Raw genomic sequence first — 16601 nt, forward strand, 5'->3', positions numbered from 1 at the left:
TCAACTCAGAAGCACAATGAAAAGTCCAAGCCCTTCAGTCAATCCGAACAAACAACAACAATTGCTCCAAAAAACGCAGACTCTTACAAACAGGCAGAGGCAACAATGGCAATGGCGATTGCAGAGCACTGTTCCATTCTGTCTTGTGACCACATTGGTAAGGCATGCAAAGCTGCTTTTTCGGATTCCAGTGCAGCCCAACATTTTCAGATGCACTGTACCAAGTGTACCGAAATGATAATGGGGTGTTGGCACCATATTTCATTAAAATACTGGTGGCTGATATTGGTGACCGCAAATACAGCCTCCTTCTTGATGAAAGCACCGATGTAAGTGTCTCAAAGTACCTTGGAAACGCAATTCGGTATTTTAGTGAGGACAAGGCAAATGTGGAGCCTTGTTGAGCTGGAGGGAGGGGATGCTAGATCAATAGCCAGAGCAGTTCTAGCTTTTCTTGGGAAGTGTGGCCTCAAGAAGAACTTGCTTGGCATTGGCACAGATAACGCATCTGTAATGACAGGAGTGTACAATGGTGTACACAAAATTCTGAGAGAGGAGGAAGGCTTACAACATTTAGTCCTTATCTGCTGTGTGTGTCATTCACTACAGTTAGCTGTAAGCTTTGCCTCCAAAAACACTCTTCCACGTAGAGTGGAATTTCTTGTTAGAGAAACATATCATTGGTTCTCTATTTCTCCAAAGCGCAGAGGCATACAAGGCTGTCTATCAGACAATAAACTGTGGGGAGAAGCCTTTGCTGATAACAAAGGTCTGTGCCACACGCTGCCTTTCCATAGAGCCTGCTGTGTCCAGAATCCTGGATCAGTGGGAGGAGTTAAAATTGCATTTCAGCCTAATCATGTCCAGTGAACACTGTTACAAGGCAGATGTTCTACATTTATTTACTACATTCAAGAAATGTGAAATTATTTTTGAATTTGGAGCTTTCTAGACTGAGAAAAGCCAGAAAATGTATTTTTAGCTTATGTGGATGAAAGACAACAACTCCCAGAATGCACTTGCTTCGCTGCCCTAGGAGGCCACTACCAAGCCACGCCTCCCGGTAAGAGAGCGCAGTTGAAAACAACAAGTCTCCGTGTTGAGTTTGCCTGGGATTTCGAGAGCGCCCAAAATGTCCGGGATTCGGCTTTTGCGTTCTACAGTCGCCATTCATTATGTTTACTGTGGCGAGCAGGACGAGGCTGAGGGGTGCGGGAGAATGGCGTGAGGCCGGTGGCGTGATTACTGATGAGCCGGTCTCGTATCTCTCACGGAGGAGCGGGAATTTTCTTAGCAATGTTAAAACGCACATCAACCGATCACTTGTTTAGCGTTCATGTAACGTTAAACACTACATTCAGATTCACCAATCGGAATGAATTCAGCTCGACTGAAACAAAAGGTGTGCATGTAAACAATGAATGGCGACTGCAGAAACCAAAAGCCGAATCCCGGACATTTTGGACGATCTCGACGGCCGGACATGTCCGGGAAAAAGAGAATGGTAACCCCCTACTACTCAGCTTTCTCCACAGAGCAAGAGCCTGTTGGCTTACCTTCCAAAGAAAGACGGCTGACACTATTGTGTACATTCTGTGAGTGAGATCCCACCTCCTATGGGCGGGCTGAAAACATGCGGGACAGCCCCTCCTACTGGCTGTAGTCTTTAGCCTCTGGCCAAAAAATCCTCCGATGACGCAAAATGACGATTTTTTGCGTCATCGGAGGATTTTTTCCAGACAAATGAGGGTGGAAAGCACGGTAATTCGAAAATACTTAAATACATCGCGGAGCAGAGAGGACACTGACAACACACTGACAGACAGGACAGGCCAGGTTATTTTTTATATGAATCAAAGTCTTACCTTTCAAATTCTCGTTTTTAAAAGAAATTTAAACAATAAATAGGCTACTGTTTTGTGTCTCTTTAATGTGTCTGACAGATCGATCAGTTAAAGCTGCTCGTGAATCATCATCTCTTCCTTCCAGTTAATTTAGCATCAAATAAACATGAATGAACATATGTAAAATAGTCGATCTCCGAATGCAACGTAACAGGGAGGAGTAAAGATGGAAAGCTCCTAAAGCTTAGTTCCATTCACGGATAATTTTTTTTGTTTTGTCGTTAGTGAAAATCAATATTGACCTTGTACTTGAAAAAGGATGCTCATATAAGAAGCAATAGTAAAATTCAGAGTCAGTTCCTTCACATTTGTTGATCGAGTAGCCTATTTTTGACTGTCAAAATGCCGGCGGACACAGCTACAGTGAGTTGTTCAAAATGGAGTTTTAGTAAACTCTTTGTACACAAACAATGTTCTCAATGCTCGAGTTCATGTGTAGAGCCCCTGGTGATACTTCGAGCAAAGTTTCATGTTGTGTCGAGCCTTCTTAGTGTTTTAAAAATAGTGATTTTGATGCTATCATAAAAGTGCCCCAAGCACTCCCATTCAAACGGCAATTTGACCGAAAACAAAAATACGGTCAAACTTAAAAGTGGCGTTTCCATTCTAATTATGTTTTTAAACGAAAGTTTGCATCGGGTAGATTAACAAAATGACCCTAGGTTGCATTTTGGCGACAGTTATCCTTTAATTAAATGTCATTTTATTCTCAAATAATTCAAGACCTTAGAAGCTACTTTGGAGTTCAGTGCAAACTGCCATAAAGTATGTAAAATATGCAATCAGATTTTTCTCAATAAATGTCATTATTAGTCGGAAGAAAAGAGCAATTAGAAAATAGCTGTGCTGCTCCAGAACTTGTGAATGTACTTTCTAGCTGATTAGTTACGTTTGCTTGCTAGCTAATGACAGCTAGCCTTTTATTTCTTCTGACTAAATAATTTTTAACTGCTAAATATTGCCATTTTTAGCAGTTAATCTTCATTGTTGTCAGCGAAATCAGGTTAAAATCAAGTCAAATTGACAAAATCAAGTTGTAACCTAGGCCTATATTTTATCTATAAAAACTAAGCTGCTAAGCCATTTCACTCGTATATATCACGACTGTGAAGAAAAGACTATTATGACTTCTGTTTCATGCCAACAAGTATGATAAAGAAAAGAAAGAAAGATAGAAACAAACAAACAAACAACAATAGTTTTGAGGTAGAAAAATCAACACATTTTATGTGCTATCAGATTTCCCCTCCATTCACTTCTAACCACAAAGATGGCACAAAATAGGACAATTTATGACTGACACACATCTACTAAAATTTATTATGTTTTATTGTTAGGACATGTTATGTATTTGTTCAGTAATTTATGTTTTTGAATAAAGTTAAAAATATATTTTGTATAATTAAAATGATTGCAATGAAATTGGGTGGAGTAGCCTACTTGTTAATAATTATTTGAATACTATATCAAGTTAATTGTTATTAAAATAAATACATGTTCAAAATGAACAACCATACCCCGGTTTCCCCAATATTATGAATCATGCCAGGGAAGTTATGCAAACCTACAGGTCACCTAAAAAATGTACACGTTGATTTTTGTTCTGTCCTGTAAGGTTTATGTACACAGAACTATACAATCCTCAAGATTGAAGATTTTCTGCTGGATTTGTTTGTGTAATTATGTCCAAATCTAAAAGATGTCTGGCTCTCTCTGGTGGCTGTGAAAGGAAACACGAGCCACTGAATCATACTGAATTAACATGGAATTACATTTATTTGGTGAATAATACTTTGTAAACTTCAAATAATCTTCAAAAACATATGTTGTCAAGTGGTCACATGGTCTATATCTCGTCTCAGTAGCTATAAGATTAATGTTGATTTCAAACACCAAAATATAAATTGATCAATTCTATATTTCAAACCAAATTTACAATATAACCACATAAACATATGCTATAGTTGTTGGAAGAGGAAACAAGTGAACACAATAAAATCATGCTGACATATGTTCAGGTAAGAGTTAAATATATAATGAAGATAGATTTTAACTGAAAGAATGAACTGTATGTTATCAACACAAGGGTATTTTTAATGTCAATCACATCTTTTTTTTCCAGGGCAAAAACTACGATTTTTAAGTTTTCTTTTTAATCTAGTCAATACTTTAATATATTTTGTGAATCATGAAATATTCTGTATCTTTAAGTTTATAATGCTCATTCAAACATGTAGCATTTCATACATTAGTCTTTTTTCTGCAGGAGATATTTTTCAAACACGTACTTTCATATTTTTTGAACCAAGTCAGTTTTACTTAATTAAAAACAATGATTGTGTGTTTTTTTATTTTTTATTTTATTCTAAATATGTAATGCTTTAGTTTGTGTTGCTCCTGACTAAGTCTTCCATCTCTGCAGTAAAAGTTGTATCCTGTATTTCAGCTCGTTGCTTACAGGTGAGAGGGAGGTTTGTGTCAGGACTACACAAGTGGCGCCAACGCTGTCAAAAAACACAGACAAAGGGAAACAAGATCATATAATTTACATATTTATTTTTTATTAGCTTGCTTTGGTTAAATTATTAGTTTGCATCCATCTTTTGCAAAGTTTCATTGTTTAATTCCAATGGGAATGTATGAACTGATTAAATGTATACCTCAAATGCAAATGTAAATGTCTTTGGATAAAAGCGTCAGCAAAATACATATATGTAATGGTTGAACATTTTCATCCTCACCTGTTTCAGACTCCCTTTCCCAGCACACATTTGGCCAAGTGCCCATCCAGGCACCAGCAGAATGGAGGACAGGGCCAGTAACCAACCCAGTGCGTATGCCCAGTCTGGGTACACATACCAGCGGTTAAAAGTGAGAGGCTTGTACTTAACTATTGAACAGACAAAAGACACCTGAAAATGGACAGAAGTGAAAGATACTGTGAAGAAAGAATGGGAAAGAATGTAAGTAAGAACAGAGTAAGCTCAACTGAGGCATATCATAGCCCCTTGTGGTAAAGAAATAATCCACAGTTTTTCCTCAACTGATTTACACATTCTTCCAAACTAAGGTCATTGGGATTGGGTTATATTCACTATTAATTGTGTGGATTGTTTTTATTTATATGCACAGGAAAACTCACAACACGTGCATATGCACATGGATTTGTTCTTAACCATAGACGTAAAAAAAGATGGACGACACACCTTCATTCTCTTCCATTTTAGAAAAGTAAATCCACGAATATCCCGATATGGCACTGACATTTTGCGCTGATTACGCATACTTGGAGCCAGAGTCTGCGCAGTAATGAGCCTGAAGTGGAACTGCAGTATCAAGGCCCCGCCCACACTTCCACAGAATCGGTTAGTACAGTTTAACTTCTTCTGTCAGCGTGCTAGCAACCAGGCGTCTGCCCAAAGTACCGTAATTTCCGGACTATTGAGCGCACCTGAATATAAGCCACACCCACTGAATTGAAGAAAAATATTATTTTGAACATAAATAAGCCGCACGTGTCTATAAGCCGCAGGCGCCTACCGGTACATTGAAACAAATGCACTTTAGACAGGCTTTAACGAAACACGGCTTGTAACAAAAATAAATAGGCTTTAACGAAACACGGCTTGTAACAATAAAAATAAAAATAAAAAGCAGTAAACAGTAGCCTACCAAGAAAGTCATTGGTCACTATCTTCCTCCTCCTGTGCACTGAAACCACTGAAGTCATCTCCTTCGGTGTCGGAGTTGAATAGCCTCAGAATCGCTTCATCCGATATTGGATCGTTTTCATTGTCGCTCTCGTCACTTTGGCAAATTCCCCGGGCAAATTCCCCGCTGAGCTCATGCTGCCCTCTTCAACACGCAGCAATCCAGCCTTTCGAAACCCGTTGATGAGAGTGGATTTTTTGACAATGCTCCACACTGTCAGGACCCACTGGCAGACTTGACCATAAGTTGCTCTTCGCATGCGGCCCGTTTTAGTGAAGGATTTCTCCCCATCTGTCATCCAAGCCTCCCACTGAACACGGAGTGCCACCTTAAATGCACGATTTACACTGATGTCGAGTGGCTGCAAATACTTTGTTGTGCCCCCAGGAATCACAGCTGGAATTGAGTTTGTCCTCTTGATGGCTTCTTTCACTGAATCTGTTATGTGGGCCCTCATGCTGTCCAAAACGAGCAATGCCTTGTTCCTGTGAAAGAATCCTCCCGGTCGCTTGCCGTAACACTCCGTATGCCATTCATGCATTAGGCTTTCCGTCATCCATCCTTTCTTGTTGAGTTTCACAACAATTCCTCTCGGGAATTTTTGTTTTGGCATCGTCGTGCGTTTAAAAATCACCATCGGTGGAAGCTTTTCTCCCGATGCCGTGCAGCTCAGAACACAGGTGAAGTGCGTTTTTTCATGCCCAGTTGTTTTCAGCGTGACGGATGATTCGCCTTTCCTGTTGACAGTCCGAGTGAGAGGCAGGTCAAACGTCAGAGGAACCTCATCCATATTAATGATGTCGTGCGGGCCAATGGAATGCTCCGCTATCTTTGCATCAGTGAATTTGTGGAAGTTTGAAACTTTTTCCTCGTAGGGTTAGGGAGGGAGCTGCTGACACAGACTTGTCCGTACCCTGATGGACAGGCCTTTACGTCTCATAAATCTGAGACACCACGATGGTCCACCTCTAAAATCCTCAAACTTCATTGCGGTGGCGATTGTTTTGGCTTTCAGTCAGATCTGCACAGTTGAAACACCTCGGCCGTCTGCTCTCTGTGTGTTGACCCAGTCTTCGAGCTCATTTTCTAGTTCGGGCCATCTGCTTTTCTTCCCTCTGAAAGCTTTAGTTGTCTTTTTGCACTGAGTCAATTCCTTCAACTTGAAAGCTGCATCATATGCATTTCTCCGTGTCTTTGCCATGATGAGGGTGACAAAATGACTACCGTAATCAGAATGATGGGAAGTTTGAGCGCGCTCGATTTAATCTAAACAGTAAACAAAAAAGTTGTTTGACCTTGTTCGGCAATTTCATTGGTCTAATGAAAGCTTCATGCCACCCAAAAACTGAGCATGTCACAGAATGTGTTTTTTTGAAAAAAAAATTTTTTGGGAAAGCGGGAAAAATCCATATATTAGCCGCGTCATTGTTTAAGCCGCGAGGTTCAAAGCGTGGGAAAAAAGTTGCGTCTTATAGTCCGGAAATTACGGTAGTTCGACCTGCAGCTATCCCTGTCTCTGAAGAGCTGAGTAATGGGCGTGCCGAAAGGTGAATTGCTACAACAGAAACTGACCCCTAACCCCACCCCACACTCTCATAGACAGCTTTCGCAACAAATGATAAAGACCTTTTTTCATGCTGATTACGCCAAACTGCAGATACCCACACTTGGAGATTCAAACAATTCTGCCCATCAACATCCTGTGAGTCTCCATGAGTTTGGGTCTTTTCCAGTCTTAAGGAGTCCTAAAATACAATCATATTTTCCTTTTCTTTGAGAGATGCGATTTCAATAAAAAATCCAAAAACATGCCCATGATCTCGAAGTACGGAAAGTAGCTCTTTTGACACAGTTGCACATTTGGTTAAAGAAGCCCACTTTGTAGTTTTGTTTTGTGACCATGACAGGTGTGTCATCTCCTTCATAAGGAAACTTTTTTTTTTTTTTATAGTCGCATTGAAAGAGGAAAGATTTCCAACTCACCAGCTAATTCTCCTCAAAATGATTATCTGTGCGGTGCTTTGTCACGTTCAGCTGGTCTGTTGCATGTGGAATGTCAATGTTCATTGTCTGCTGTTTCTCACTGGTAATATTTCATATAAAATGTTGTACCATGTTATGATACTGCACAGGAATGGAGAGGTTTGGATTTTGATCTCAATTCCTCTCGCTTCACATCTAGTTCTGACACCACAAACTCCTGTCAGGGTGTTATCTTCTGCTATTGATAGAAGAGCATCATAAACATCTCCTAAATGGGTTTGAGTGTGTCAATGCTGCTTTCCCATCAGGGCTGTGTTCCAGTCCAAAATTGTCATGCCCTTCACTTAATGACTTCCCTCCGTCTTGTTCACTCGGATGTACGTCATTGCTTACGTTGCATGAGTGCCCACTACAGGTGGAACCTTTGCAATGGGCTGAATTGGAACGTGCTAAGCCCTTGATCACTTACATTTTTTTCCCTTACAAAATTGTTTAACGCAGCATTCTATATGTACTGTAGAAAGCCCTTGGATTTATGTCCTGCACTCTCTTTGATGCGTGGACACTACTGTGTTTCCCCCACATACTCGATCCGTTGTCATATCCATTACATCAATCCCTAGCTCGCCCAGTTTCTTCTGTCATGTCAGCACCGGTGGAATCTGTTAAACGTGTGAATTCTAAGAAAAGCTCACCAAAAGCTTACCATCACACTACTTTCCAGTGCTGTCACAAAGCGCACAAAAACTGTCATCTGTTCCATTCTACTCATGTCAGGTGTACAGTCTAAGATAATTGAAAAGTAACTGACCGATTTGAGCATTTTTAGAATTTCCCGTTGCATCTGCGATGTTTCATTTTGAATCTCTTTGCCCAAATAGTGAACATGAGCTTCCTTAGATTTTATTCTTCTGATGTGCTCTGCCATAACACTATCAAGCAGACCAAATGTCTGTTATGTTCATATAGATTATCTGCCATGTTTAGCATCGCCATTACTCTCACAATGCTCACCAAACGTTCCAACACCTGCTTACATGTTTCGCTTAACCCTTTCACACGTAAGTTTAAAATATTCTGGCTGACCCCCCAGCGTGAGTTTTTCAAGGCGACCGTTATTTAGAATGTGTCACTTTATGGTTTCCGTGGTGACGCGTCATTGCTTGTCACGTGACACACCGCAGCAACAACAGAGCTGAATGAATGATGATCTGCTTATATGTCATTTTTCCTTTTTTATTCAAAATGTTCACAAATTTTTTAGATATGGCATGAAATATCTGATATTCCGGTTGTCAAATATATGCAAGTGGAAGTGTTTTGTTGTTTAAACACATTTATAACGATCGCGTTAGTTCAGCTGTATTCGCGATGGGCGCCGCCATCTTAGTTTGTGCCGCAGACGCGCAGTTCAGAGAATCGGATCTGTTGGATTTACAACACGTTAATTCATCCACTTCTCCCGAAATACATACAAGTAAGTGGCAGGTCAACTGGGAGAAGAATAGAGTAAACTTTAAAGTTACTTACACAATGTGTATCTGATATGAATAAAACTAATTATAATGGAAAGGATTATTATTGCCTCTTCCTTTGACATCAGTGTGTATTTTACGAACTCTAATGTATTGTTTTTTTAGTACTTATATGTCTGGAACCTAAAATAAACATTATGTGGTTGAAAACACTGAAAAGTTGTGATATATGACAGCTCTGAGCGCGCCTGTCTCTGGCTCAGCGCCAGCCAACGCGCGAAAGCACATTTGAATTTAGCAGTTGATCACGTCATGCACTGACCGTTCTAATCACACCGGTGTGATCGTACGCTCCAGGGACCAGCCTAGACTGATCACACCGGTGTGATCGTACGTGCGAAAGGGTTAATATTTTACACTGATTTTGCGCATTAGTTGTGTTTTGAGTCCCCTAATGAATGTTTATTCAAGTGTGCTATTATTATACTTCTTTTAAATTAAAAATAAGTATACTTTCAGTCTACCTTTTATGTACTTCTCAGAAATATACTTAAACTTGCACTTAAGTATACTTGACTGAAAATTCTGTATATTTGGCCTATACTTGTACTCAATCGTTTGATCAAGATATACTTAAAAGTATAATTAAGTATTCTAAGTATACTTTGCTTGTAGTTGCGTTTACTCTTTTGATTGAGTAGCCTATTTCATAGTTTTATATACTGTCTCATAAACTTACATTGTTTGAAAATATTGATTTATAAAGAAAACAGTCATGTTCCTAATTCTGAGTATCTGAATTCTGGTACTTTTGTACATAGGAATTTACTTTGAATTTACTTTACTTTTTCCCCGCCATTGAATGAATTTTCATGCTATCCATGTTTTTACCGTTATACAGTAGGGGGGCGCTAATATGGATGTTCTGAAATGGTACAGAATCTCCAGATACACAGGTGAAGAAGATGCAGAAACAAGTGATAGAAGATTGCTTACGCAAATGTAAAATTATGTGATCATCAAACATTAAACAACATATATTTTCAAAACAGCCTAAGGTTAACAAATGAAATGTTGACCCAGGAAAGGTTAACGACTGTGAAGCTTTAGGGGTGTTGATGAACTCGATCTACTCCATCTGTGTTTTGAGCATCGTTCTGAATCCGATCTGGATGTAGCCTTTGACAAAAATATGGTTTCCTTATAGCCTAGAAATCTAGACGCACCCTAGCAGCAGCTAATTTTATTTTGCAGCCAGTGTGGTCTAGCAACTCTCCTTTGGTTTTCGAGTTGGAAAAAACAAACTCTAGTCAGGCCAATCACATCGTGCATAGGGTCGGCAGGCGGGCTTAACATAATGACGACAGAGTTGCGACGGTTTCCTGCTACTTGAAAACAAAGAATGGCTGCTGCTGGCGAACTGCGGTCTTTCGAATCGGCTTTGGCCGCGACTCTGGAGGACTTGGAGTTAAGCTCTTCTTTGAGAAAAGAACAAAGAACGGCACTTAAGTCATTCTTAAAAAAGGAAGATGTGTTTGTAGTTTTGCCGACCAGATACGGCAAAAGTTTAATCTATCAACTATCTCCGCTGGTGGGAAAACGCTCTGGTTGGTTATACCGCTATCCTATTGCGTGCAGAGGGAATTTGAAAGATAACCATTTATCCCGCCCCTCGGATTGAGGCCTGCCAATGGTGAGTTCCCAGACCCAACATCTTGATGTGGGTCTGGTTTGCCAGGCTATAGTGTCCTCAGCTTTTTGTTTAAAATGTTTTTTTGTGTTGTTTTTTTTTTGTAATGAAACTTACCCATTCAAGTGTTGCTAAAAAAATTATGGATGAAGCAATAATAAAATGTTTTTAAAATGGAAAGAATTAAAGGACAGTTATAGGTATATTTCAAGTATAAAAATTAATACCTAAATAGGAACATAGTAGTATACTTTAAGTGCAAAAATAATGTATAAATAGTAAACTATCCCCCAGTTTCACAGACAAGGTTTAAGCCTAGTCCCAGACTAAAATGCATGTTTGAGCTGTTTTATCTGAAATTAACTTGCACTGGCATATCTAAAACACGTCAATGCCATGGTTTTGTTTTAAGATGCACACCAGTAATGTTTTTTCTAAGGCACGTTTATTAAAGCTACTTAAATATACTAATTGAACTAAGGCCTAATCCTGGCTTAATCTAAACCCTGTCTGTGAAACCAGGCCTATACGTATGATGTTATGTTCACTTAAAGAAAACTTACAAGTATTATTGCAGTATAAAACTAGTAGTTTACTCAGAGTATACTTCAAAGTGTACTTTCATAAATAAAAAAAAACTATCAGTATACCTATAAGTTTACTTGTAGTATAGTTGCAGTGCAAATGAAAAACTAAAAAACTGTTACATTTAAAGTTACACTAAAAAGTGGGCCAATTTAGTTTCAAATACTATTGAAACAGTACACTTACAAGTATACTTTTATTACATTAATATTAGTATACTTACTACATAAAGTATACTTAAAACATATACTTGAACTTTACTTAAGTATACTTAATAAAATGAACTTGAAGAATACTTATTTTTTCGTAAGGGTGGCAATGTCCAGCTATTTCCATTTATGGAAACTGTCCACATGTTCTCTTGACTTCTCGTGCGAGTTCAGTATGTTGAAGAGATTTTTCCAGTCTTTGAAACCATCTTTAGCCTGAGCAGACTTTCGCTTTCTCTAAAACGCAAAAAGCAAAACGTAGCGTCCTTGCTAATGAAATAAATCAGCCATGCATGGTCTGGTCATGTTTTCCCCGTAAGCTTTTGTGCGACTTTAATGAGTCTCTGAAAATCTCCTGTTTCCACTGTCTTTTGGGAAAATTATGCCTTTGGTTTGATGTGTCCCTCCCTGGCCTGTACCAAAGTGTCTTTACATCCTTGTTGGAATAGTTTAAGTCATTAAGTCTTTAGTTGGCTTTATTACTGCAGGCCATTTGCTGGAATCATGACATATTACCTCACCTTCTGAGAGTAATATTACTCCCTGCTGTTCCATCTGTCCCTCATCAGACGAGCTAGTTACGGCTCAGCTGTATGCCTCCAGTACTTTACTAGCAACGCCCACACCTTTGCTGTCATTAACATGGTCGCCACTGATTCCTACACTGTCATCTTGACTTCTAGAGGCGATGATTTTCAAAAAAGAGCATCTTTGTTTCTCCTGAGCTTGCTCTTTTAGAAGTCATAGTCTTTTGTACTCATGTCCGGAAATTTTGATCAGTTTTGACATTTTTGGATATACATTAAAGTATTTTGCATTCTAAGGGGGATGGAGCAAAACTAGATAGAATGAAGGAAGAATAACTAATGGTGTGAAAAATTGTCGATATAAGTGCGATAATTCCAAACGAATGTAAAAAAAAAACCTTTTATTTTTCTTGCTGTCTCTCTCACCACCCTGACTGTGCTGTTTCACCTACAGCAATGTGGCGACACTGGCCAAGTCTGCCATCCTTCGAACAAGTTCAAACACAATAAACACCTTTAATACAGACCCAGATTACAGACCTCTGATTAGCCAGCTGTACATACGCGTGTCTGCATCTTTATGAGGAGGCAACTCACAGCTCAAGCCATAACGCACCTTTTCTTACTCATATATATATATATATATATATATATATATATATATATATATATATATATACAGTATATATCAGTAAATGTAAGCATGTATGTGTGCATTTGTGTGTGTATGTATATATATATATATATATATATATATATATATATATATCTCAGTAAATGTAAGCATGTATGTGTGCATTTGTGTGTGTATGTATATGTATATATATATATATATATATATATATATATATATAAAATCTTAATACTTTTATAAGACCACCCAGAATATGTTTTTTTTTTTTTTTTTTACATGTGGTTTAAGTTCCTTTTTCATAAATTTAGAATAAAGTTTAGAACAAAAGTTACTGACGTGGAAATGTTCGTAAGCAGATCTTTACGCAGATTTTACGCAGACCTGCAGTGATGTTGAGGCACATGTATGCAATGCATTTATTTATGTACCATTATTTCCCTTGTGTATAGTTTAAAAAAAAAACATTGTTATGTGGGAACTATAACAGGGGGAAAACATCTCCACCGTGGAACACAATAAAAATGCTTTAGTTTAAGAACACTAGTTTTTTATGGGAGTATTTGCTTTTGCTAAATGTTGAATTTACCAGAATTGTGTACAATACTTCATTAATTAGTGAGATCTAAACAGTTTGAACTTTTAACTAAAATAAGGATCTGCTTTGATGGCACTGAGAGAACTGACTTTGGTTTGGAGAATTGTTTAAAATCAGTTGAGAAAAACAGTAAAATATTTGTTTGACCAAGTATAAGCATCTGTGAATCCAAAATATATATACTTACCAGGGACACAAGAGGAGTCAGGTATTTCCAGCACAACATGAATATGTAGTTGGGTCGTGAATTTATCATGTCTTCAATGACGTCAAACATTCTCTCAGCCCCTGTTGCATATAGGAGAGGAAATACTGTCAATGCAGTCTTTGACATTTTGCATTTAACTTTTCATTTTATTATAGTCAGAGTCTGTTAAGTTCAGTTCCTGAAGTTTGTTTGCAACTCACCAAAGACCGAACCAATGGCCAGAGACTCGAACATAGACAGGAACAGCAAACAGGTTCCATTACAGGCATAGTAGTCAATCAACTGGAATATGTACATCCCCCCCTGCAGGCCATAATACAATATTGCAACTCTAGATATAGTGGAAAAGTTTGTTTTTAACTGTAATGCTTTCAAGGTTAGAAATATGCTTGAATTGTTGTTGATTCCATATATGATATTCATTGTTTATATCTAGAGGTAGTGGGCAGTTCTCAGAGTAATACCATTATAGATGATATACAGAATAGGCATTTTAACCCAATTTAACTTTTAGATATCCGTAAATTATAAAGGCAATTTATTAAACGTATTTCTTAAAACGGCTGGCCTTAATCTGTGTAGTAGACAATAGTCACATTTGATTAAAAGAAACACTCAAGTAAAAGGTAAATTGCCCCCATCAGACTAATGTCTCCTTCCGCTCTTCGTTTCCCTCTCAAGACTATCAGTTATCAATAAATGCATCATCAAGGACTCAATAGATGAGGATCTCTCTCATAGTCTCATTGTCTAGCCTTGACATTCTCACATCACTACCCTTCCGTAGTGTTCCTAGCTGGTTGTCTTTCTTGGATTATCTCCAATTCCAACATACACTATATTATCAAAAGTATTGGGACACCCCTCCAAATCATTGAATTCAGGTGTTCCAATCACTTCCATAGCCACAGCTGTATAAAATCAAGCACCTAGGCATGCAGACTGCTTCTACAAGCATTTGTGAAAGAATGGGTCGCTCTCAGGAGCTCAGTGAATTCAAACGTGGTGCCGTGATAGGTTGCCACCTGTGCAATAAGTCCATTCGTGAAATTTCCTCACTACTATGTATTCCACGGTCAACTGTTTGTTATAATCCAACTAAGTAGAAGCAATTGGGAACAACAGCAACTCAGCCACGAAGTGGTAGGCCACGTAAAATCACAGAGCGGGGTCAGCGCATGCTGAGGCGCACAGTGCGCAGAAGTCACCAACATTTGTCAATAGTTACAGAACTCCAAACTTCCTGTGCCCTTCAGATTAGCTCAAGAACAGTGCATAGAGAGCTTCATGGAATGGGTTTCCACGGCCGAGCAGCTGCATCCAAGCCTTACATCTTACAGCAATGCAAAGTGTCGGATGCAGTCGTGCAAAGCACACCACCACTGGACTCTAGATCAGTGGAGACGTGTTCCCGGGAGTGACGAATCACGCTCCTCTGTCTGGCAATCTGCTGACGAGTCTGGGTTTGGCGGTTGCCAGGAGAACGGTACTTGCCTGACTGCATTGTGCCAAGTGTAAAGTTTGGTGGAGGGGGGGGGGGGGTAATGGTGTGGGGTTGTTTTTAAGGGGTTGGGCTTGGCCCCTTAGTTCCAGTGAAAGGAACTCTTAATGCTTCAGCATACTAATACATTTTGGACAATTTCATGCTCCCAAATTTGGGGGAATAGTTTGGGGATGGCCCTTTCCGGTTCCAACATTACTGCGCACCAGTGCACAAAGCACAGAGACCGAGACTGCGAGCCAGGCCTTCTCGTTCAACATCAGTGCCTGACCTCACAAATGCGCTTCTAGAAGAATGGTCATAAATTCCCATAAACACACCCCTAAACCTTGTGGAAAGCCTTCCCAGAAGAGTTGAAGCTGTTATAGCTGCAAAAGGTGGGCCAACTCCATATTAAACCCTATGGATTAAGAATGGATCATAAAAGTTCATGTGCGTGTAAAAGCAGACATCCCAAAACTTTTGCCAATATAGTGCATCTCTTCTGTTATACTCCCCAGTGTGTCTTGCAGTATCTGTAATATACATGATCGTCCACTTGAGTTTGTACCATCATCATGTCTTATTACATGCTTCCTGAAAGAAGACTACACCATGAGCCCACAAGTACGAACCCAGCTGGATCTGAACTCCACCGAGCTGCCAAGACCATCAAAACTCTGGTGCAGTAGTTCTGCCAATGTCACACTGCTTCCTTATCCACTCTGAAACCTCATCACGCTTTGCCCACAGCCTCCATGATCAATGCCCAAAGAAAACACTCTAAATGTTGTGCTTCTGGTTCTTCCCTAGTAAATCCCTCTAGTCAAGTCAAGTCATCTTCATTTATATAGCGCTTTTAACAATGGAGATTGTTTCAAAGCAGCTTTACAGAGATAAACGTATAATTTAAGGTAACAGAGATTGTTTTGGCTTTATAGCGGTTCTTTAATAAAGTTATTTTCCAGCTAAAGTTAGTTTTGATTGATTCGCTTCCGTCGCAACGATCATTTGTTATTAAATTAGGGGCCGCCAAGACGACACCATTCTCTCTACACAGACTTTAAACGTGAACCTGTGATAAACGCTGATGGTGTTCACATGCGCATTAAGAATTGGTTCTATAGTTATGTGCGTTTAATTATGTGCGCAGGTTTGTAATTCCCTACAAACCAAGCCTAAACAAAGTACTGGTCTTTCCTTATACATTTTTATACAGAATTTTATTTTATTTTATCACTTCGGGGTAGGTACGCGAAATGAATTTTCCCGACAACGCTTTATCTGTAGAGTGGGAAAGGGATCCTCCATAGGGATAGACTAGTTGGCACTTCAGCACTGCATTGTCATCGGGTCCAGGCGAAGGTCCAGAACTCTACAGTTCTGACTTCACCATCCAGGTTTTTCAGCCAATTATCCAGTTCTACCAGAAAGACTCGGGAGATAAAATGATATAACGAGTACATTTATTAATAGCTCAGCAAGCATAGTCTTTGGCCTAGGCCCCGTCCTTAGCAAGCAATGCGAGGGTAACGGAATCTGCAAATCCCGCCTGAAGATGAAGGCAGGGGCGCAGCCGACCCCCTGGAGGCAAAGGAAG

At 39.3% G+C, this 16601-nt stretch overlaps 1 protein-coding gene across 1 annotated transcript in view; it reads right to left on the reverse strand.

Moving 5' to 3' along the window:
* Positions 1-3168: 3168 nt before the first annotated feature.
* LOC309508502 (sodium- and chloride-dependent GABA transporter 2-like) overlaps positions 3169-16601 on the reverse strand; it is a 30160-nt gene continuing 16727 nt past the window's right edge. Inside the window, exons 12-15 of the mRNA XM_082183148.1 lie at positions 13722-13824; positions 13501-13601; positions 4646-4816; positions 3169-4408 (exon numbers count right to left, since the gene is read on the reverse strand). Of these exons, the coding sequence (XP_082039274.1) occupies positions 4286-4408; positions 4646-4816; positions 13501-13601; positions 13722-13824 (498 nt within the window). The 3' untranslated portion in view covers positions 3169-4285. The remainder of the gene's footprint in view (positions 4409-4645; positions 4817-13500; positions 13602-13721; positions 13825-16601) is intronic.

This window comes from Leuciscus leuciscus, assembly GCF_965113295.1.
Source record: "Leuciscus leuciscus genome assembly, chromosome: 10".
In the NCBI taxonomy this organism is placed as follows: Eukaryota; Metazoa; Chordata; class Actinopteri; order Cypriniformes; family Leuciscidae; genus Leuciscus; species Leuciscus leuciscus.